Here is a 22,899-nt window from a genome sequence, read left to right on the forward strand (position 1 = left end):
ACAAAGAAAATAAATATTTATTTTATCTCAGGTTAACATAGGCCAACAAATAAACAAAACTGAAAGAAAATTCATTAAGATATTTTCACGGACAAGCTTGATGTGTGAAACAAATATTATGATATTACGAGCAAGACTTATGAAATAATATTATCTTTGTGAATAATTCATAAAGAATAATTAGCTTATGATATTACAAAAAAATAATGATCATAATTTTGAGATTTTTATACTTGATATTCAGATAGCAATGGAGATAAAGAGCACGCGAGAGTTTATTCAAATCCCGTTTTGAATTTCTTTTGTGAATATACAATACCACTTTTTTCATGCAATATCATACTGAAACTAAGACATGTTTGATATGATCACTTCCAATTTTACATGAAATAGAGCATTTGTTGGGCACTAATTTTCAACTAAATCGTTTTTACAAAATCAACAAGAATATATGAAAGTGGCTTTGACTTGACAAAAAATAATGTTTATATCAAAAAAGGGACGATTCAATAAAATGAATGAGCTCAAGTTAAGGTTTTTAAAATGAAATCTTACGCTTATTTAATAATTTTTTATTTATATTTTATACTCCTAACTTCTTAAAATGATAGTTAATTACAATTTGATAATTAATTATTTTTTTTCAATTGATAGACGTATAACATTTTTTGTATATTTAAAATACATGAATGAACATATATAAATTGATGTACACTGCATTACACCACAAATGTTTAGGTAACTTGTTATTGATATAATTTTGAAAACATTTTCAGCTAAGTCAGTTATTACACAAATTTATCAAAATTATCCTAGAAGTATTTAAAAATTGAAATAAGATATTCACCTAATTGAATATTCCAAATAGAGTATCATTTTTTATTTGTGTAATTACAAAAATAGGTCTAAATCAATATTATAGTAGTGATTGTTACGCTTTAGAAAATATTCAACGTTAAAACATGTCATTTTACATTTAATTATTTGATAATCTAATTAATTTGAGTTTGAAATGTCTAAGATAACACCTCAAAGAATTGAAGACAATTTTAAACCAATGTAGTGATTAATTTTAAATTGAAATAAATTAGACAAATTAAGAAGTACAAAGTAACAACACATTTAATTGTCTACAATTTTTAATTATTAATAAAATCAATTACGCTTTTAGAAAATAGTAAATTTTGAAAATATGTGTATAAGAATTGCTAAAAAGGTTGACAACAAGCTATTAAGGAAGTTTCAATTAGTATTAAAAATATATATATTAAAGTGCAGATACCCTGTGCTATATCAATTTAGTTCCAGTCTTTCCAGCAAGCGATTACAGAGTTGCATCCCTACTCACCTAGTCTATACATATCACTCTCTCCAGAAGGTTGATCGCCTATCCTAGATCTACTACTCTAATGAGCAATGGCTTTAGGGTTGAACCGCCCAATATTCAAACTGCTTTAAATAATGCACTAGTATACGTGCCCGCACGTTACACGGTTAGTTGATATATATATAATGTAACCTTAGTACAAAATATTACCTAATACCTGTCAAACAGTGAAATATGATGGGGAAAAAAATGTAACAGATGAAAATATCTTATTTAAACAACGTACAAAAATAATAGCAGGCAAACAATTAATTAGAAAGAAAAGAGGGTGAAGAAATAATTATTGCAAAAAATCAGTATTACAGAGATACTCTTGCAATAAACTTCTTATTAATGTCATCACTACTATAGTGTAATAATTGAAAGTCTAAAATATCAAAATATATTATGGGTAAAGTTTATATAAACATCTTAAATTTCAAATTGACCAATAAAATTAATATATAAAAGCACAATGATTAACTAATATGTTAGTATATGTGTCCACGCGATGCGCGGATAATATTAAAACTATTAATGAAACGTACTCACCTTCATTCCAATAATCAAATCTATATGAATAGATCGACAACAAATCATGTAAGTATCAAATAATTTTTTTGTTTCACGTTTTTATTTTCATTAAATTGTTCACGATTTTAAAATTAAATTGTCATATTTATTTTTATTGATTTATTAATAATTTGCACGATTGAAATAAAAATAATTGAGCGTACATGCAACCTCCTTAAATAAGAATCAATTGAAATTCAATTTTATCTTCAATTCAAATTTTAGAAGATCAATATGTAACTTCCAATTCAAATTCAAAAATTAAAAAAATAACACTTAACACTAATTTAATTAACTAATTTTAAGCAAATATTATCCTATCTAAATAGTTTTTAAAATAAAATTTATTTTTTATAGTTTCAATTTACAACTATAAAAATTATTTCAAACAAAATATTTTTGTTTAGTTAAATTTACCCATACACGTAAATTAATTTTAATAAACATAAATTAGGAACTTTAACCTAAATTTAAATACCAATTGAACTAATAAATCACATAAAATGGATCATTTTAATATTTACTTTAAAAATGAATAGAAAAGGGCTAGATTATAATAGAAAATAGCATATGAACGAACTAATTATCATAGTAGTAATTTATATACTTAAAATATTGAAAGATGACATACATGATTCACTGGTATGAAATTATTCATAATTCATCCATTTCTCTATCATCAGTTTCTTTTTCTTCCTCGTCGCATTGGAGAGGTGGTGATCCCTTCAAATTTCAATCATAAAAAATAATTGTAGACCAAACAATTTAGATAGAGGGCATATATAAACATACAATAAATTAATATATTAACTCTTTCTTTTATGATCTTAGTGAGTACAATTATATTTTTGTTTGGATGTTATTTTTTCTTAACACATGTCTGAAATCCTATTTTTGAAGAGATGATTTTAAGAAGGTATGAATGATGAAGTTAAGAATTGTATTTTTTTTCAAAGACGTTCTTATAAAATTTAGATTATTATTAAAGATAAGGTTAGTTATTTTTTGAATTTTAAATTTTAAATTAATTTGTTAGGTAGTTGATTTTGTGCATTTTTCAAGGATCCTCGTTTTATCTTCCTCTTTTTTTTCTTTTTTTTTGGATTGACAGTTGTTTTCTTTCTACTTTTTAAGCTATTTTTATTAATAAGTATATACTATTAGAAATTGGTTATTTTTAAGTTTATTGTATTTTTTTTGTTATTTTTTTCATTTGAATATTTTACTCTAAATATTTGGATTTTGAGTGAGAAAGTAGTACGTAGTGGAGTCATATTAATGTCTAGTTTTGGTTTGTTTTTCAATTGCTTCTTTATTATTTTTAAAATAATTAATAAACTTCAATCAATAGAGATAAGTATTCTAATTATGATAAAAATCAGAGTCCAAAATAACATAAACTTTAGCCACATGCACAATTAGTTATCTTTTAAAAAATAAAAAAATAAAAAAGAGTTATATTGACTATGGTAACTATCTTTAAAAATATTATGTTAAATAGTATATGTAGTTTTTTTTTATAAAAAAAAACGTTTTTAAATTTAACTGATTTGTAATTTGTAATTTAATTTTTTAGTTTTTAATTTTTTTAATTTTCATTTTTTAATTAAATAATTGAAAATTTTTGTGGTTCTGACATGTGGTACTTTTACTTCTCCTATTATATATAAATATATATATAGAAGATTATTAAAGATGAATTTTTCATAAATAATGAAGGTCTGATTATTATTATTAAATCACACGTCAGGACTCCTATTAACAATTAAGCATCATAAATATTTGATACTCCATAAAATACGCATGCCAATTAAATTTAAACCTTGCAAAAATATTTTTAAAATAATTAAAACGTAATTATAGAAGATTAAAAAAATAAAATCTATGCATATCAGAAGGATATAAGGATATATTATATGACTTAAACATCACTAATGACCACACTTTTATTTTTGCAATCAACTATAAAATCCAAAATAATAGATGATGACTTAAAATAATGTTATACATAAGCGAAAAAAATACATAAATCATCTAAAGAACTGAACAAAATTTGAATAAAATTTGAAGGAAAACACCTGAAAATAAGACTGACAGCGGAATGGATACATCAGGGTATAGTAATTTCGGTAGGCTTTTGGAGAAGAAGTGGGTGGGGTTGGTTTAGAAAAAGTGGGATAGTTTATTTATAGGATAATTGTAATGCAGTAAGAAGTCATTCATTATAAGAAGTTAATAAACCGTTGATAAGAAGTTGTCATCAATTTGAAATTCAAAAATCATCAATCAGATAAGGATTAGGATCAATTCAACTTAAAAAATAAAAAAATAAAAAAAATGTAGTTTTGTATATTTTAAATATTTTCAAATTTTTTTGGGGAATTTTACATTGAAAATTGATACTGGAAAAATAATTTTATGTGTGACTGTCATTTGAAACATTTCTGAAAAAATATTAATATTATTATTATTATTATTAGTTAATTTTGTAAGTTTTATTATTATTTTTAGATTTTATAATTATTTTAAATTTGAAATTATTTCTTTAAATTATCCACTAATTGAATTGTTCCTTAAAATTATCCACTGACTAACATGGAACAGTTTTTTTTTTTTAAAAATAATTTAAAATTAATAATCACACTCATGTTTTGCAATGTTTATTTTTTGTTTTTCAGTTTTAGATAGTTAAAAATTTTAGTTATTATCTTATATAAATTTTGAAAATTATAAAATGATTATATCACGTTGATTTTAAGTAATTCTTTAATAAATAAATTTAATATTTTAATTTCGAATTTAAGATAATTACAAATAGTTGGTTTTATTATTTAATCCTATTACATGTAATTAATAATTTTCATTATTTAAAAATCCTATTTTTTGTGGTGCTGACATGTGTCGTTCTAACTCTAATTATTTATATGTGTCTATATTTATTTATTTAATTATTAAGTATTTAAAATTATTTAAAATACTGAAAATTTGTGGTGTTGACATGTGTCATTTTTTCTTCTCCTTTTATATATAGATAGATTATTTAAGTCAAAAGCTCCTATACTTTGTGCCCAAAATTATTACTCTACAAGATCCACACACCACACTCCAAGAAAAAATATCTTATCCTCGCTAATCGCTTATGTATTCAATTTTTCTATTTGTAGATTATATTCATATTAATTTAGATCTAGAATTACTAAGTATTTAATATATGTAAATGCATGGGTATACCGTATACCTCATAAAATATTCCAACTATGGGTAAAGCCAATGTAGGTTAAGAAAATATTGACTAACGAATAAGATGATTTTGTTTGGTACGTACACATATTCCATCTTATTCTTATATTTTATGAAGGATATATAGACTAAAATTAAAATATTAGTAATCCCAACAAGATCTTTTATTAACTAAAAGTTATCCTGAAACAATGACAATGAAAATTGAGCTGAGAATCACATATGCCAATGTAATTAATTACTGCTTAGGTCTTATTTTAATTGTCGTTTTAATTATTTTAAATCTAGTAAAAATATAATAAATATACAATATAATTTGTTAAGTTAATCTATTTTTTTTCAACAACATATTGCTCTATTTTCGCTTAAATATTGTGCATTCTTCTTTAATACTAACAATAGCCAACTTCAAGCTTGAATTCCTAAAGTAATAATTATTTTAGGATATTCTTTTTTAAGATAAAGCAACTAGGAAAATGGAACATTTCAATTGCAAAAAATCAAACCAAATTAATTATGTCACAAATTTGGTGTATATTTTGCTTGATGGGGCTGAAAAGGTTTTAATTACATTTTTGGGATTCTCCTAGTCCTTTTCAAATTATAACACAAACACAAAATTAAGTTACCTAAACCAAACAAGTCTAAAAATAATTCATATTTCCTAATCCAAACACATAAAAAATTATCAAATACATCCAAGCTTACGTCAAATATTCTAAAAAAAACAAAACATTATCCCTTCCGAACTGTCTTTCAGCATACTCTACCAAATGATTTATGGATTTGATTAATAATTTTTCTTTGATATTTTGTCGGACTCTGATTTTTAGCAAAGAGAAGGATTATTATTGTTTTTGAAAATATAAAAAGTGGCCAAAAGAATAAAATATCATATGATAAAAAAATCAGAATTTATGTTGAAAAAATGTATTTTTAGAATCTTAATTTTTTTAGGATTATTGTTGTTGCATCTCCTTATATTACTGAAATGGCCGAGAATAGGAAGGAAATGCAATTACCATTGGCAATTCTAATTTCTAGCTCTTGCATTCCCGGTTATCTTAATTAGTTCATGTGACTTGTCGTTTAGTTGGAAACAAGTTATCCCAGGATTACTTATCCTAAGGTTAGCTATTCTGAGATAACTTATCCCACCATGTATATGAGATAACTTATCCATCACTATGATGTAAACTCTGAATCTCGATAATTGAAGTAGACCTTGTCAATCTTGGTCGGATACCCTCTTTGGACACACGTGTCTACAGAATAAAGCCAAAACTCATACTTCGAGAGCTTGACATACAACTTAATCTCTTCCCTCAGTCTCTGAAACACAATCCTCAAGTGTCAATCATGATCTTCCTCGGTTCTGGTGTCATCAATGAAGACTATCACAAAAGAATACTTGTGTCATCAATGAGTATGTAGCAACTCCCTTGTTTCAGGATACATTGTTGAGGATGTTGAGTGAGTGTGTTGGAAAACTATTCTCAAGGTGGTGGTGCGTCGGATACACCAGACGAGAGTAGGGGCTCAAACCCCAGAAAAGAAGAAAACAAACACACTTCTAATTCGCCCCTTCGTTCTTATTTATAATAAGAAGAAATGCATACTAGAAAGGAAAAACATTATTCCTTGTTAAACTCAACTACTAATTCTTTCCTATTTAGACGTCAACTTACAAAAAATGAAAACATACCAAATTCCCCGTTTTGGAAAACTCTGGTGGCGGTTTTAAAGAGACTTCTTATGCTTAACTTTTTGGGTAAGTCTTTGTAAGACTAAAACTTCAATTTCCCTTTGATCAATTGCGGACAAGTAACATCACGTTCATTTTTGAAGCATGACAAATTGTACCAGAGCCAGTTTCTCCATCACCACTTGACCCAAAAAAACAAACAAACAAACAAACACACTTCTAATTCGTCCCTTCCTAAAATAAATAGTATTGACTATCGTTCTTATTTATAATTAGGAAAATACCTACTAGAAACGAAAAACATTATCCTGGTTAAATTCAAATAATATTAAAAAAGCACTACTATATATATAAGATTCACAAACGAATGTTTATATTAAAAAAGGGACGACTCAATAAAATGAAAGAGCTAAAGTCAAAATTTTACAATGAAATCTTTTGCCTATTTAATAATTTTTTATTTATATTTTATACTCCTAGCTTCTTAAAATGATAGTTAATTATAATTTGATGATTTTTTTTAATTGATAAACGTATAACATTTTGTATATTTTATAATACATGAATAAACATATATAAATTGATGTACACTGCATTACACCACAAATGTTTAGGTAACTTGTTATTGATTATAGTTTTGAAAACATTTTCAACTAAGTCAGTTATTACACAAAATATCAAAATTATCCTCGAAGTATTTAAAAATTGAAATAAGATTTCACCTAATTGAATATGTCAAATAAAGTATTATTTTTTATTTGTATAATCACAAAAATAGGTCTAAATCAATGTTATAGTAGTGATGGTTATGCTTTAGAAAATATTCAACGTTAAAACATGTCATTGTACATTTAATTATTCGATAATCTAATTAATTTGATATTGAAATGTCTAAGATGACACCTCAAAGAATTGAAGACAATTTTACAAAATCAATGTTAAAACGTAATTAATTTCAAATTGAAATAAATTAAACAAATTAAGAAGTAGAAAGTAACAACAAATTTAATTGTCTACAACTTTTGTGTACAACTTTTAATTATTAATAAAATCAATTACTCTTTTAGAAAACAGTAAATTTTGAAATATATATTTTTTTTTCTAGCTCCTGCATGGGGGCATTTTAACCCTGAGGGGTAGCTCAGCTGGTAAAGGCCTGGGACAAAGTCCTTCAGGTCGCCGGTTCGAGCCCCAGCAGGGCCACTGGAGGCATTACAAACCGGCCGCGTCTCCAGGGCCCCGTGGAACTAACCGTGGTGGACCCACCTTGAAACAACGGGACCCGGTGGGTACAGCTAGTCGGGTTCGCAAAGCGATGCCCGGAAACCACGGTTTAAAAAAAAAAAAAAAAAACAGTAAATTTTTAAAATATGTGTATAAGAATTACTAAAAAAGTTGACAACTAACTATTAAGGAAATTTCAATTAGTATTTAAAATATATATACTAAAGTGCAAATACCTTGTACTCTATCAATCTAGTCCCAGTCTTTCCAGCAAGCGACTACAGAGTTGCATTCCTATTCACCTAATCTATGCATATCACTCTCTCCAGGAGATTGTCCGCCTATCTAGATCTACTACTCTAATGAGCAATGATTTTAGGTTTGAGCTGCCGAATATTCAAATTGATTTAAATAATGCATTATTTAAGTCAAAAGCTCCTACTTTGTCCCCAAAATTATTACTCTACAAGATCCACACACCACACTCCAAGAAAAAATAGAAAAAATATGTTATCCTCGCTCATCGTTAATGTATTCAAATTTTTTATTTGTAGATTATAATCATATTAATTTAGATCTAGACTAAGTATTTAATATACGTAAATGCATGGTTATACCTCATAAAATATTCCAAATATGGGTAAAGCCAATGTAGGTTAAGGGAATATTAACTATTGATGCGGATCAGGTTTATGGATCTATGCGGAGCGGAGTGAGGCAGATTGAAAATAAAAAAAATTGTTATGCGACGAGGGAGAATAATATTTTTTTTTAGATTAAGCTCAACCCTCTCGGCCCCTGCTGCCACCCCGCACCGTCCCATTACCACCCCTACGGTTGAATAAGATGATTTTGTCTGGTACGTACACATTCCATCTTAATCTTATATTTTATGAAGGATATACAGACTAAAATTAAAATATTAGTAATCCCAAAACATTTTGGATTAACTAAAACTTATCCCGAAACAATGACAATGAAAATTGAGCGGAGAATCACATATGACAATGCAACCAATTACTGCTTAGTCCTATTTTAATTATCGTTTTAGGTTATTTTAAATCTATTAAAAATATAATAAATATAAAGTGTACTTTATTAAGTTAATCTAAATTTTTTTCAATAACATATTGCTCTATTTTCGCTTAAATATTGTGCATTCTTCTTTAATACTAACAATAGCCAACTTCAAGCTTGAATTCCTAAAGTAATTATTATTTTAGGATCTTTTTTAAGATAAAGCAACTAGGAAATTAAAACATAGAGAGTATTATATTTTATTGTGCTATTGGCTGGTTATTTTTTTTTTATTTCAATTGCAAAAAGCACAAAAAATCACACCAAATTGTGTCACAAATTTGGTGTATATTTTACTTGATGGGGTTGAAAAGATTTTAATTTTTGGGATTCTCCTAGTCCTCTTCAAATTATAACATAAACACAAATACCTAAACCAAACAAGTCTAAAAATAATTAATTTTTCCTAATCCTAACACATCAAAAATTACCAAATACATCCAAGCTTACGTCAAGTATATATATAAAAAACATTATCCCTTCCTGAACTGTCTTTCAACATACTCTACCAAATGATTTATGGATTTGGATAAGATTTTTTTTTTTTTGATATTTTATCGGACTTAGCAGGGAGAGGGATTATAATTGTTTTTGAAATAATAAAAAAGTCCCAAAAGAATAAAATATGATGATAAAATTCAGAATTCATATGTTCAAAGAAATGTATTTTTAGAATCTTTATTTTATTATGATTATTGTTGTTGCATCTCCTTATGTAAACGTTCTTATATAAGGAGTTTGTATATTATGGATAATGATTGAATGCAATAACATTATCCAAAAATGTGTGCATACGTTCTTTTTTGTGACGCTAATCTTTACTTTGTGGTCCAAATATGAGGAACCCATTTTTTTAGTAATAAATAATAGAATTATTATAAGTTTCATTTAAAAAATTATATGATATTTTTTAATTTATTTTGCCTTACTTTTTTTGTTTGTTTTGAAACATTAAAGAATATTTCTTTGTTTTTTATTATATTTTAAATTTGACTTTCCACGTGATATCTTTAAGATCACAAGATTAAAAGATATTTTGGTATATATACATATACATATATATAATTTAGTTTAAGATGATAAGTTTGTACTATTTATAGAAATCTTTTTTCATATAAAAGAGAGAAATAACTTCCATAAAAATAAGAAGAATAGACTTTGAGAGCTCTGGCTAGTTGCCGTCTAATATTATATCTCCGGTATAATTATAAAATTTAGGGATATTTACAAAGAATTTTAATTTCCTCTAAAAATTATATTAGTGGTAATTAAGCAAAGATTATTTTTGATGTAAAAATCCGACATGTATCTATTTATATTTTTAAAGAATTCGAACATTATAGCTCGTGAGTACTATTCATTCATTTTACACAATGTGTTGTTAGTCAAAGGTTTCAGTTACTTAACGAAATCATTCTTTTGCTCAAATAGGTTGATAGAAAATATACAAGTTAATTATGGGCAAAATACATTATTATAATGTGCATAATGTTTGATATCTATAACACTTACCTCTTCAAATACCAAATATCACAGAACTCGAAATAAAATTGCATTAGAGGATTGCAACGTTAATAATGAAGTTTGTTAATAGATGTAGGCACTGTACCATTAATACTGAAGTCTGTTACAAGATACTACGTCTTCATCTTCTTAATTAGTACTGTATCATATGAACATTCTGCATTCTCTTTTACTTGGAAGATTTGTGAACTTTACTTTTAGTTGACAACAAAATTCATTCTGGATTCAGTAAGTAGTAGCAAGGAGAATATATTTCAACTAAAACTTTATTATTTCTTGGGTATTTCTCACAAAATATAGCTAAAGACTTAACAAATTAGCTTCAAGTTTCCCCCTTTAATTTAGATCAGATTTTATCTTTGAAAATATATTTGCTTCCAAAAACATGATATTTGGGAGTCAAAACTCAAGTATATTAGTCATTTTAGGAGGTTCTAATCTCAAATACAATAACAATATAACATAACAATAACAGAAGCAAAGTATTACTGAAATCCTCGAGAATAGGAAGGAAATGCAATTATCATAGGCAATTCTAGCTCTTGCACTCCTGATTGTCTTGATAAATTCATGTCCACATACTAATATGTATGTATTTTTTGCTTTTCTTTGTGTAACTTAAAAGAAGGGAACAATTACAGGGAAATAGATTACACATAAAAAAAAGGCACAAAATACTTGCACAATCATGAACAAAGTTAGCTCGATAAGTTTTTCTTGAATTCACCCCATTTTTCCCTCGCTTACAAGTACAAGTTTGACCCTTGGATAATCTACCTATGCACACAGCTTGAACGTGAGGATATTAATATTCAAAAGATTTGAACTGAAATCTGCACACTTACCTCAACATCAGAATATAACATTCCACCTAACCTAATAGACTACAACAACGGCAGCCAACAAAACCTCTTGTTCGGAAGTCTAATGAATGTATTGAAAGCTCACACTTTGTCGAGTCAATCTGGTTAATAGGGATGCAATAGTGGAGAAACTCTAATGACCTGCTAGCCCCACAAAACGGTAACTGAAGTAGGTCTCATCTAGTCTCTAACTGCCTCAATCTTGGTTGGATCCACTCGAATATCCTCTTTGGATACCAGAGTGTCCAAGAAATGCTATAAAATCAAGTCAAAATTCGCACTTTGAGAACATGACATACAACTTCTCTCCCCTCAGTCTCTAGAGCACAATCTCAAGTGTGTATCATAGTCCTCCTCAGTCCTGGTGTCATCAATGAAGACTTATCACAAATGAATACTTGTGCCATCCTCTCAGTCTCTAGAGCACAATCTCAAGTGTGTATCATAGTCCTCCTCAGTCCTGGTGTCATCAATGACTTATCACAAATGAATACTTGTGCCATCAATGAGTATGTAGCAACTCTCTTGTTTCAGGACGCTGAGTGTGTTGGAAAACTTTTCTCAAGGTAGTGGTGTGGCGGCTACACCACATGGTTCTCAAACAAGAGTAGGGGCTCAAATCCCATAGCAGCGTCAGGCTCGAATTATTCAGCCACCAGCGGATCCCCGCATCATCGTTCGAAGTACATATTGCTCCTGAGATAGTCCCAACAACGGACGATCTCCACACCGATAGGCGATAGTCCGTCCATATTTTCTCTTGAATTCACTAGTAAGTCGTCTTCACAGCTTCTCAATTGCCCGCCGCTTGACCAAAAAAAAAAAAAACAACACACTTTTAATTCGTTTCTAAAATAAATAGTACTTATTGACTATCTTCTTATTTATAATAGGAAATACATAGTAGAATTTTAACTACAAATTCTTTCCTATTTAAACGTCAACTTACAAAAAATTGAAAACATACCAAATTCTACACAAATTTGGTTTTTTTCTTTTAACACTTTAATTGAAGGGCTTTTCCTACCATAATTACTATATTCGATTTTCCTATTTCCTCTACAATTATAATATTTACCTTTTCCCATTCCTACCCCAACACGGATTCCCAGATTCCCAAGATTTATAGACTTAACTTAAAAAATTAATAAAATCCCAACAACATTTTGGATAGACTATAAGTTATCCTGAAATATGCAGTCTAATAAGCTAGAAAATGACTTCCTTCTTTTGTTTCAAATGCTATTTAAATTATGAAATCTTGCACCCTTTTATTCTTACGCAATCAACTGGTTGTCTTTCTGTCCAAAAACTATAGTAATACTAATTAAAACTAATCGACATAAAAAGTGCCTTTAGTATCAAAATTCAAAAGCACGTAGAGTAGCCAGGCCATCAAGGTCAAGTTTGACACAAGTATGGAATCTCTGGATTCTAGATAGTTTTGAGTTTTGGGTCTTTTCCCCTTTCTACGTGGATAAATAAAAATCCAAGGTTTTGGATCCCTTCCTACGTGGTTTTTACTGTTCACACACACCGAAAAGGTATTTCACGTTAAATTTGATGTCTCGTTTGTTGATTTATTTTGCTTGCTCTTGTTGATTTGTTTGCTTCCCCAAACAGTATTTTTCTTGCATTAGTTTATCTTCTCTTGATTCAAATAGAAAGCAAAGTTTGGACTTGAGTTTTCTTCCGCTATTACCTATAGTACACATTGTCTTTTCCAAGCAGATAACAGCTCCAGTGTAAGGGGTAATTAATTTCAAGCATTGACTACTGACATTGCTCGTTAGCTCGTGAATATCCATTCATTTTACACAACGTACTTGAATTTCACTCTATGTTCGCTTAAGCGTTTGCGATGATCGATCTAACTTCGCGGAAGCGAGACTTGAGAGGGTTTTGACCTGCAATTTCGAGGTTTTACACCATTTTTTCCCCGTTTTGGAAAACCTTTGGTGGCAGTTTTAAAGATATTCTTATGCTAAACTTTTTGGATAAGTCTTTGTAAGTTTCCTTTTGATCAATTGCGGACAAGTAACATCACGTCCATTATTTTTGAAGCATGACAAATTTTCAGAGCCAGATTAATTCATATCAATCGTCCGTTCATATTTTCTCTTTAATTCACTAGTAAGATTTCTTTTCGCAAAAATGATCTTCTCAGTTTCTCCATTGCCGACCCAAAAACAAACTTCTAATTTGTCCCTTCCTAAAATAAATAGTTTTGACTATCGTTCTTATTTATAATTAGGAAAATACCTACTAGAAACTAAAAACATTATTCCTAGTTAAATTGAACAACAAATTCTTTTCTATTTGACATAATGCATAAACATGACCCTTAACTTAAACCTTTAACTTTTGGTGTGCACAAGTAGACACTTACACTTGTATAAAATTGAGCAAATGGACACATTTGTCCTATATGGTACCCTACATGGCAATTTTATGTCCTACATGGTGTCCTACGTGTATTGTGTCATGTAGGACACTTGTGTCTACTTGTTCAATTTTATACAAGTTTAAGTGCCTACTTGTGCACATTCAAAGTTGGAGGCCGGTCATAGTTATCAACTGACATTAACTTAAGGGTCATGTTTATGCATTATGTCTTCTTATTTTAACATGAACTTAAAAAATGAAAAACATACAAAATTCTACCCAAATTTGTTTTTTTTTTCCACCGCTTTGAATAGAAGGGCTTTCCTACAATAAATATAATTACTTTATTCGATTTCCCTATTCCTCTAAAATTATAGTATAATACCAACACAATATTAACTTACCTAATTAAACAAAACAAAGGTTTAAATATATTTTTCTATTCCTAATCCAATACAAATTACCAGATTCCTCTATCTTACGTAAAAAGTCTATATATATACAGACAAACCTCGTACTTATACGGTTATACCAAACATTTTGCTCATACCTCATACCATGGCATACGACGAACGAAAAATTAGTTCGTATTCAGTGTATACAGAGGGATTTCGATTCCATCCAACAGATAGAGAATTGATGAAATACCTCTTACATTACGTAATAAATAAACCGTTGCCTACATTAGTTCCAATTGAACAAGAAGATCTTTATTCAAAAGATCCATGGGTATTTTTTGATGGTAGAAAAGAGAAGACGATGTATTTTTTTACGGAGTTGAAGAAAAAAAAGAAAGAAAATACGAGATATGTTCGAAGTGTTGGAAGTGGTTCATGGAAATCACAAGACAAAGGCAAAGCTGTAATTAGTGAACGAGGTTCGATATTGGGATACAAAAGAAGTTTAAGGTATCAATGGAAAGCGTCAGAACACGATGGACAATGGCTCATGAAAGAATATTCAATATCGGATGAAGTTAAAAAACAATTACGTAAACGAGTACGTGTAAGTTCACCATAATTCATAATTCTTGAGGTTTTTTATTTCAAAAAAAAAATATTGGTATTATCATTCGATATTCGATACCGGAGATAGGGGCTCAAGCAAGTTTATCCGGAACCCCTATGTTGGTATGTATAGATTTTCTATTTCTTTGTCCGCGTCTTTAGTTTTTAATATGTTGATAATTCGGGTTTGATCTCGAGAAATGTGTCACCCGTCAATGAATAGTGTGTGATCCAAATTTAATTGGACCTGTGAATAAATTTAGCTAGGTCGCTTCTCTTATGTATGGATCGGTTTTTTTATTGGCCTTTTAGATTTTGTTTGTTCTACTTGAAATAAAGTTTTCTAGTAGATATAGTTTTTTTTTTTTGGTTCATTTTTGGTGCATAGTATATTAATTCCAATTTTTTTTTTTGCAGGACTATAACAAAGAAAATTACGTACTTTGCCGAGTGAAAAGAAAGAAAGGGGAAGACGATCCAATTGAACAAAAAGAGACAATTGAAACTGAAGAGCTCAATTCTATTATTGATGATCCTCTTAATGGCGTATTAAAGCCTATAGCAACATTGAATCTGACTCTCTAAGCTTGTAACATCATTGAATCGGACTCTCTACGATTCTTAGATGGACTACTCTCCACCATTTTAGATAGCTTTTAGTATTAGTTTTCAATAAATATATCAATTCATTGTAACATTGTAAATGAATACTAATTCATTCCCATTGTTTATAGTGGAGATACATCATTTATAATAAAGATACACCGTTTTTTATTTTTTTGTTTGAACATTCAATGTAACTGAAACTGAAACACGTTTTATATAGTCACTTCCTCTCTGCCGGCCAAGCTCTTTCGAAAAGCATATATTATTTAGCCGATGGTTTATCCAGAATAAGATGGGATGGAATTGGAAAAGGAGTCGTCCAAAAACCAGTCAATTTGGAAAAAAAGGGATACATAATTTACCACAGCTTCCCTCCTGCACAACATCGGTATGACGAGCTCAAGACTTCTAAGAGAGGAAATGGATACAAAAATTAGAAGATCAGCCCCAAAAATACGCTTATATTTGTGATTAAAGAGCTAACTTCCCCCTTTCTACCATTAAAGCAAAATAACCCCAGTAAAGAGACCAGTAGATGAACTATACATGTGACAGTCCTTTGTCATACATAGGCTATTTACAGATGATTGCAGTACTATGTGGTTTTTGGGTAGGGGAAATTTCTTAAGTGTATTAAAACTCGATGCCACTGTTCAACTGAATGGAGAAGGAAGGCCTGCCAGTGTTGCCAAGAGGGGTTTCCACCTTAACAACCACCCCTGAGCTCCCAACATTTCCATTCCACTTTGACCGCCCAAGCTGCATTTGCACGAGAAAAAGGTATATATCATAATAAAGTACAAAAAGAAAGAAGCAGGAACATGGGTGGAGGGGCAAATAAAAACAATAAGAGTTAGTGCCCGGCAAAGTGGAACTCCCAAGAAAAAAAGGGAGGGAGAAGTTCAGGAATGACTTACAGCTAACGATGCAAACGCAGAAGAGTGTGTTGCAAGTGCACAGCCACAGATGATATTTAATCCCTCCTTTAGAGAATGTGTGATGTCTGCCTGCAAACCGGGACTGCTCCCACCAACTGTCGGGCATACACTAATAGTGTATGAGAAAAGAAAATGATTAGAAGGCGACTGATAAACTTGTTACAACATTAAAGAAGGAAGAGATGAACGATACTTATCAAGCTATAAGTGACTGTACATGTAAGCAGAATGCAAGTGCAACGAACATAATTACCACATCACAGAGAAAACCAGGAAAAGGCTATGACAATTGAAGATTTCAGCCTCACATGAAAATATAGAAAACTTCTAACCAAAAAACTCCACAATTGTGGCGCAAACCTCTCCATATTTGCTAATGCCACTGCACCATCAGATGTTGATGGCAACACCATAAAACAGCAGAAAGCAGAAAAATTCAGTGTTAAATAAATATGAAGCAGCTAGTATTACCTTATTTGAATGGTTGGCCTATACATGAGGCCAGATCTCTTCCAAGCCAATGCCTGGGTAACCCCAAAACTAAATGATTTGTCGGGCCAATGCATCATCGGTGTAATGCATGTTCCCCATTTATTCTGCATATAATAAGTGAAAATATTGTTCTTAAATAAAACACCAGATAAAGTGGGAACAGGTACAGAAATCATCGAATGTCAAATACTTCCTCACATTAAACATCACCTCACCTTGCAAGAGAAACTGAACTTGAGATCCCCCGGGTATTGACCCTGGGCTTGAAGCAAACCTCCACATAGAGGTAAAAAGGCACTGGTGGACAATCCCTCCCCAGATACGTACGTTATTTGACCATTTGGAAACTGCAAGTCCATAAACGACTGCAAAATAAAGAGGTTCAATAAGTTGCTAAGAAAGAAAATACATTTTGAGTAATTAAGCTTACAAATCCAGAAAAACAACAGTGTAGAAAAGCATCTGAGATCAAATCCTTGTGAACCAAGTCTGCTACCTAAGTGGAAAATGGTCACACACCCAACTAAGTTTCAAAACTGGAAAGAAACGATTACCAGGTTGTCCACAAAAAGCATCTAGATTCTCTGCACGAGAGAAGTTATCGTGCTCCCTTAAAATACTGTTCTTGCTTGTGTATAAACTTAGCATGATCACCAACAAACAAGTTAATGAAGATGAATACTTCAACACCACATCCTGAATAAAGTATTAGGTTTGCACGTCACCTCTAATCACTGGGTCTCTATTCTAGCATGTGCTAAATGTAAAGCAGCGTTGGGAATTTCACTCTAGGAAATTACTGAGGCGAAGAAAGTATCATGAGACAAATAACTGTTTTCTCCAGGCCTTCAAAAATTTAGGACATCATATATGGCTGAGAGATCTATCAAAAACAGCCTCTCTACCCCCACAATGTAGGGGTAAGGTCTGCGTACACAGTAACCTCCCAGACTCCAATTGTTTTTGTTGTTGAAATGTGGCTGAGGGTATGTAGTTAGTGATAAAAAATTTAGATCAAATCAAGGCAACTCAATAGATGTGTTGAAGGATTCACAAATGGACATATAAATTGCGCTGCTGCATTTCTGAATTGATTGATGAACACCAATCTTCTTCCTTCTCCTATAATGAGCAATCTATACTATAAGGGCTCGTTTGGTGTGAGGGATTAAAAATAACAGTGATGGGACAAGGAAATAGTGATGGGATTAAAAAAATTATGTTGTTTGGTTGCCATGTTTGGGATAACTTATCCCACCATTTATATCATAGTGGTGGGATAAGTTATCCCATATACATGGTGGATAAGTTATCCCAGGATAGCTAACCCAGGATAACTTATCTCGGCTAACTTGTTTCCAACCAAATGACCCCTAATAGTATAATGGCATAAGAGATGCAAAAAGAAGTTCTCAACTAGTTACGGCCTAGACCTGGAGACATTGGAGAAGTGGAATGTCTAGGCGAATTGCATACTTATTATAGAGAACCATATATTGCCGCAGGTTCTCTACTTTGTATATATCAGTGGTATACCAGGACTTCCTGCCTATCAATGAACTATTACTTTATTGGTAAGAAAAGCACCCTCAGGTCTGAAGAATGTGGAGTATGACTATTTAGTAAATAAAAATCTAATGCAATAATACGGTTTTTCAACAGCACCTGCCGGATTCTTTTTTTTTTTTTTTTTTTGGGGGGGATTCAAGCAGCAAAACTCGCGCACAACAAACAAATCAATTACATAGGTAAGAAGAGAGAGCACACCATCTCATTACCTTCACCAGAGCCCGCAAACATGACAAAACAAATAAGAGGTACAACCTCATCCAACAAAATCATGGGTCACTAGACTGTGAACAATACAGACATAACAGGAGAGTGCCGCAATAATCATCACCTCAACAATATGTGAACTAGAAACTAAGGCAAAAATTTCAATGATGCACAAATAGGGAAGAGTGACTGAGAGCACGCTGACTAAACCAAAGCTTCAGACCCAGGTTAAGAACTAAGCTTTTCAGGTCTTTCTGGAAAAATTAAAGACTTAATAGAGCGTGGCAGCCAGGGGAATGTTACCAGCTATGTCCTCAGCTAGCATACAGTCACAGAAAGTAACTCTCCAATAAAGAGAAGTGTCATGCGCAAACATGATAAAAAAATTAAGAACGGGAGCAACCAAAACTCCACAAAACTAGCAGAAATACGAGTAGTGTACATGAATATAGAACTCCACTTACACAGGCCAAAGGATTAAGACAGATCATCGACATAAGAAGCCACCTTCGATGTTTCGACCACACAGCTGGACAAAGCGAATGCATCCCACGCTGTCCATTGATCAAAAGAGACAAGTAAATTAACGTAATTATTATACACACAACAAATGTAAAAAATGAGTCATTTTGGTATGCAAGGTTTCTGAAATCATTCAGTCAATAAAGTAATAATTTCTTGACTAAATTTGGTACACAGGAACAATCTCAATCAAGCAGGCTTGGTATTAAAAATGAGTTCATGGCATCTCATCTCCAGCAGAGAAGATAAACCATGTGAAAATTAGAGATATTATATTCACATCGGTACCCTGCTTCAAGACTGCCAATCACTTGAGACAAATCTGATTCAACAATTACACGTACCACAAGCTAAACTATCATGAATAGAGAGACTAGAGTCTGTACATCAGAACATACTACAATGCAACCAGTACCAGTATGCTCCCCCACCCCCCCCCCCACCCCCACACACACCCAAACCAGTGCCCAGAAGGCCAAAAGTACTGGAAGACTTTTCAATACAAGCAAACAATGTCCTAAAGTTACAGTTTGCATACCTTCCTGTCATAGCCATACCAAAGAAGGTGTTGCTTAGACAAGTGAACTGGCAGAAGTAGTGTTGAATCACGGACAAAAAGTACTGGTCCAAGTTGAACAAGGAACAGGGAAGAATTTTCATTTCCTGATGTGGAACTACCCTGTGATGCCTCTACTCTCCATAAATCTCCTCTAGCAGCCACAGAACTTTCTACATTCCTGGTCCTACTTTCATATGTTGACGAAAAATTGATTGTACCCTGCATTCGGAGATCAAGAAAGTAAGATCTCAAAACAAACTCACAACAGAGGAACATAAATCACGACTTATTTCCCACCTCTAGTCAACCCACACAAGTTTAGAACAGGTACACTCCCACAACTGTAACCACAGCCCCAATTTATTAAATGGGAATTGGCAGGGATCAAGAGAAACGTTTACTTTACACATGCATGATACATGAAATGACATGAACACGCAGTCACTTGGTGATATATTTGTTATTTTTTCCATCTACAGAAGCAAATTGACATTTAAATGTGGAACATCCTAGCCAAGATCTAAAAACAAGGAGCACTCAGCATATCAGAATATAATTGGAAGGTAGTTGCTAGTTTAGCTTTGGATCAGCTGTGGCTGAATGCCAACAATGATGAATACTTTACTGAAAAACTGGTAACAATAAGAAACACACAAAGAAGCTCTAATGCTACACGTGTCCCGCATAATATAAAAAAAACAAGGAAAATCTAGGGCTGTCACCGGCTAAAAATGAAGTACTCATTTCTCATATGTGAAACCAGTTTTTTCCATACTACAGTTATCTACATACTGCTCTAGTTTTTTCCAAGGACCGAGAAATCTGTCTGGAGCCAGCTTTTTGGGCCAACCACAGCCTTTGAAACAGCGGGACAATGGCTTGCCCCTTCACCCTTCCCCAATTAAATACCAGAGTTAGTTCGCTTGGCGTAGGGCTCGGACCTATGACCAAAGACACAAGACCCTCACGCTTTTTCAATTGAGCTTAAACACCAGGGACACTACACAATTTAGGATTTGAATTTTAGTTTTATTTGATTTAGATAACTTCATCATTCTTGTTTCCTAGTCAAATCAGCATTTATTTATATCACTTTTTTTTCCTTTTAAATGTTTCTTGATTTACAAGGATTCCTTGTTTGATTCGGATTAGAGTTCTTTTGCCACCTATTGTAAACAGAATGCTTGGTAACTATTCAACTTGTTATTCTCCAAAATATGTTGCCTTCAGCTTCACATTTTTCTAAAGGAACTTTCAGGGTTTGGCTTTAGGTCCCCTCAAAGGATTTTCCCTCGGTTTTCCTCTGAGAAGCTAGGAGAACACTTCAACAGATCTCCTGCCCACATATTCACTAATAGAACTTAACCCACACATTTGAAGGGGACCACTATCACTACTTATTATAGGGTTAACACCCTATGATGGAAAGAAAGCTAACTATGCATCGGAAAGCAAGCCTTTGACATCACTATAGGTCAATTCCTACACCTCTACCACTACCTTGAGTCCTTGATCAATTAGTGCGGCATTCTAAACCAGTAGACTGTAGGCGCATGTCATATTTGCTAATGCTTACAGACGGAGAACAAGCTTTGGAAATATCCATATATCACATCATTGCAGCTTAAGTATCTTCCAAGTGCAAAATCTAAATTATACTTACTAAGGCGTGAATCCAACAACAAACTTACGGAAATCTTCATTTTATAAAACTGCACCTTAAGTATTCTATAAAACAAGCATCAACCAAATGTTTGTAACATGCTAAGCAAGGAATCATATCCGCGACTGAAAACATATAAGTTCCTCCTCCATCCCTGTACTGTTGTTTGGTCATCTTTTCTTGTGTCAAAAATATGAGTGAAAATATTAAGAAATTATAGATGTGACTTGACAAGAACATAATCCTTTCAATTTTCACTAAAATTTTACCTGTGATCTGCCGAAGTGTTTAAATGCCTTCAAATTAACACCAAGAAACTCCTCTTCACTTGGTTTATCTTCAGCTGAATCCTTTTCAGCATACCCATATCCCCTAAATCTTTCTGCCAACAACCCCAAATCCTCCTGCAGGGTAACACTCAGATCAGCTCTTTGGCTATCTGTCCCAGCCATCAAAGACAATCCTAAATTTTCATCTTGCCGAAAAGGCACCGGCAACTTCCTGAAAAACTGGTGAACCATTCCATTCAAGCAAGCCCCAAAGTCTGCTCCAGCCTGCCCTATCCTGTGTCCAATTTCAAAAATTGATGAAACCCCTGGAATTGCAGAGCTATCCACAGCTATCCCAAAATCCCTCGGAATAAAACTTTGACCCGGCAACTCTACATCAAAAAGCTTAGAAGCTTGCCCTATTCTGTTCCCCATATCAAAAATTGCTGAAACCCCTGCAATAGCAGATTTATCCACAGCTATACCAAAATCTCTCGGAATAAAACTTTCAGCTAACAACTCTACATCAAAAGGCCTGGAATTTTGAGAATAAGGCCATGGAAACGACGGAGGAGTAATATGAGACTGAATCAAACCAGTAACTCCTTGAGCAAGCTTATCCGCTAAATCCTGCCCATGTCTTTGCACCTCTTCCCATGCTTCAAATGATCTCTCCACAGACATCATTTTCCAAAACTTCACCAAAATCACCCCTAAATTCCTTTACAATATTGAAAATATCCCTTAAATTCCAATCTAAAACAAAACAGCATCAAACCATACTACTACAACAAGCATCGATTACAACTTAAACAATCTCGCTGATTATCACCAAATCCATAACTTAGATTCCATACGTAATAGTCTATCTCAAGTTTAACAAACTAAAATCCAAGTTCATAATCACATAAACTATCAAATAGAAGTTTCCAGAAATATACCAGGATCAGAGAAGCTTCTCAACAGCTCAAATTGAACCGTTTCCGACGGCGCCGGTGCTCAAAAACAGTGAATTACCTTATCAGAATCCACAAAACAGAGTAATTACTCCTTCAAAAACCTCTAATTGAAGTTGTTAGGGATTGTAAGAAACCATGAAAAAGTATGAAA

At 31.8% G+C, this 22,899-nt stretch overlaps 2 protein-coding genes across 3 annotated transcripts; one reads left to right on the plus strand and one right to left on the minus strand.

The window, feature by feature from the left end:
* Positions 1-14,515: 14,515 nt before the first annotated feature.
* LOC125839227 (NAC domain-containing protein 1-like) lies at positions 14,516-15,549 on the plus strand. Its single transcript, XM_049518196.1, has 2 exons — positions 14,516-14,962; positions 15,382-15,549. The coding sequence occupies exons 1-2, from the start codon at positions 14,516-14,518 to the stop codon at positions 15,547-15,549; spliced, it is 615 nt and encodes a 204-aa protein (XP_049374153.1).
* A 486-nt stretch (positions 15,550-16,035) lies between these two features.
* Positions 16,036-22,823, minus strand: LOC125839183 (uncharacterized). 2 transcript variants are annotated; one of them, XM_049518154.1, is made up of 8 exons: positions 22,731-22,823; positions 21,790-22,485; positions 19,837-20,076; positions 19,241-19,330; positions 17,216-17,365; positions 16,980-17,104; positions 16,488-16,617; positions 16,036-16,329 (listed from the first exon to the last, which is right to left on the minus strand). In XM_049518154.1, exons 2-8 carry the CDS (start codon positions 22,474-22,476, stop codon positions 16,204-16,206), a joined length of 1,548 nt encoding a protein of 515 aa, XP_049374111.1. In that variant the 5' UTR covers positions 22,477-22,485; positions 22,731-22,823; the 3' UTR covers positions 16,036-16,203. The 2 variants fall into 2 exon arrangements, with proteins under 2 accessions (XP_049374111.1, XP_049374112.1); XM_049518155.1 differs by lacking the exon at positions 22,731-22,823 and having other exon boundaries at positions 21,790-22,552.
* Between the last annotated feature and the right edge of the window lie 76 nt (positions 22,824-22,899).

Source organism: Solanum verrucosum, unplaced genomic scaffold (assembly GCF_900185275.1).
Source record: "Solanum verrucosum unplaced genomic scaffold, falcon-dt-bn FXZP01000170.1, whole genome shotgun sequence".
Taxonomy (NCBI): Eukaryota; Viridiplantae; Streptophyta; class Magnoliopsida; order Solanales; family Solanaceae; genus Solanum; species Solanum verrucosum.

Coding starts and splice junctions, on each gene's coding strand:
- LOC125839227 (XM_049518196.1), top strand. CDS start 14,516: ATGGCATACGACGAACGAAAAATTAGTTCGTATTCAGTGTATACAGAG. Junction 14,963..15,381: donor AATTACGTAAACGAGTACGT/GTAAGTTCACCA, acceptor TTTTTTTTGCAG/GACTATAACAAAGAAAATTA.
- LOC125839183 (XM_049518154.1), bottom strand. CDS start 22,476: ATGATGTCTGTGGAGAGATCATTTGAAGCATGGGAAGAGGTGCAAAGA. Junction 19,331..19,836: donor GGTATGGCTATGACAGGAAG/GTATGCAAACTG, acceptor ATCAATGGACAG/CGTGGGATGCATTCGCTTTG. Junction 17,366..19,240: donor GTCTTAATCCTTTGGCCTGT/GTAAGTGGAGTT, acceptor TTTATTTTGCAG/TCGTTTATGGACTTGCAGTT.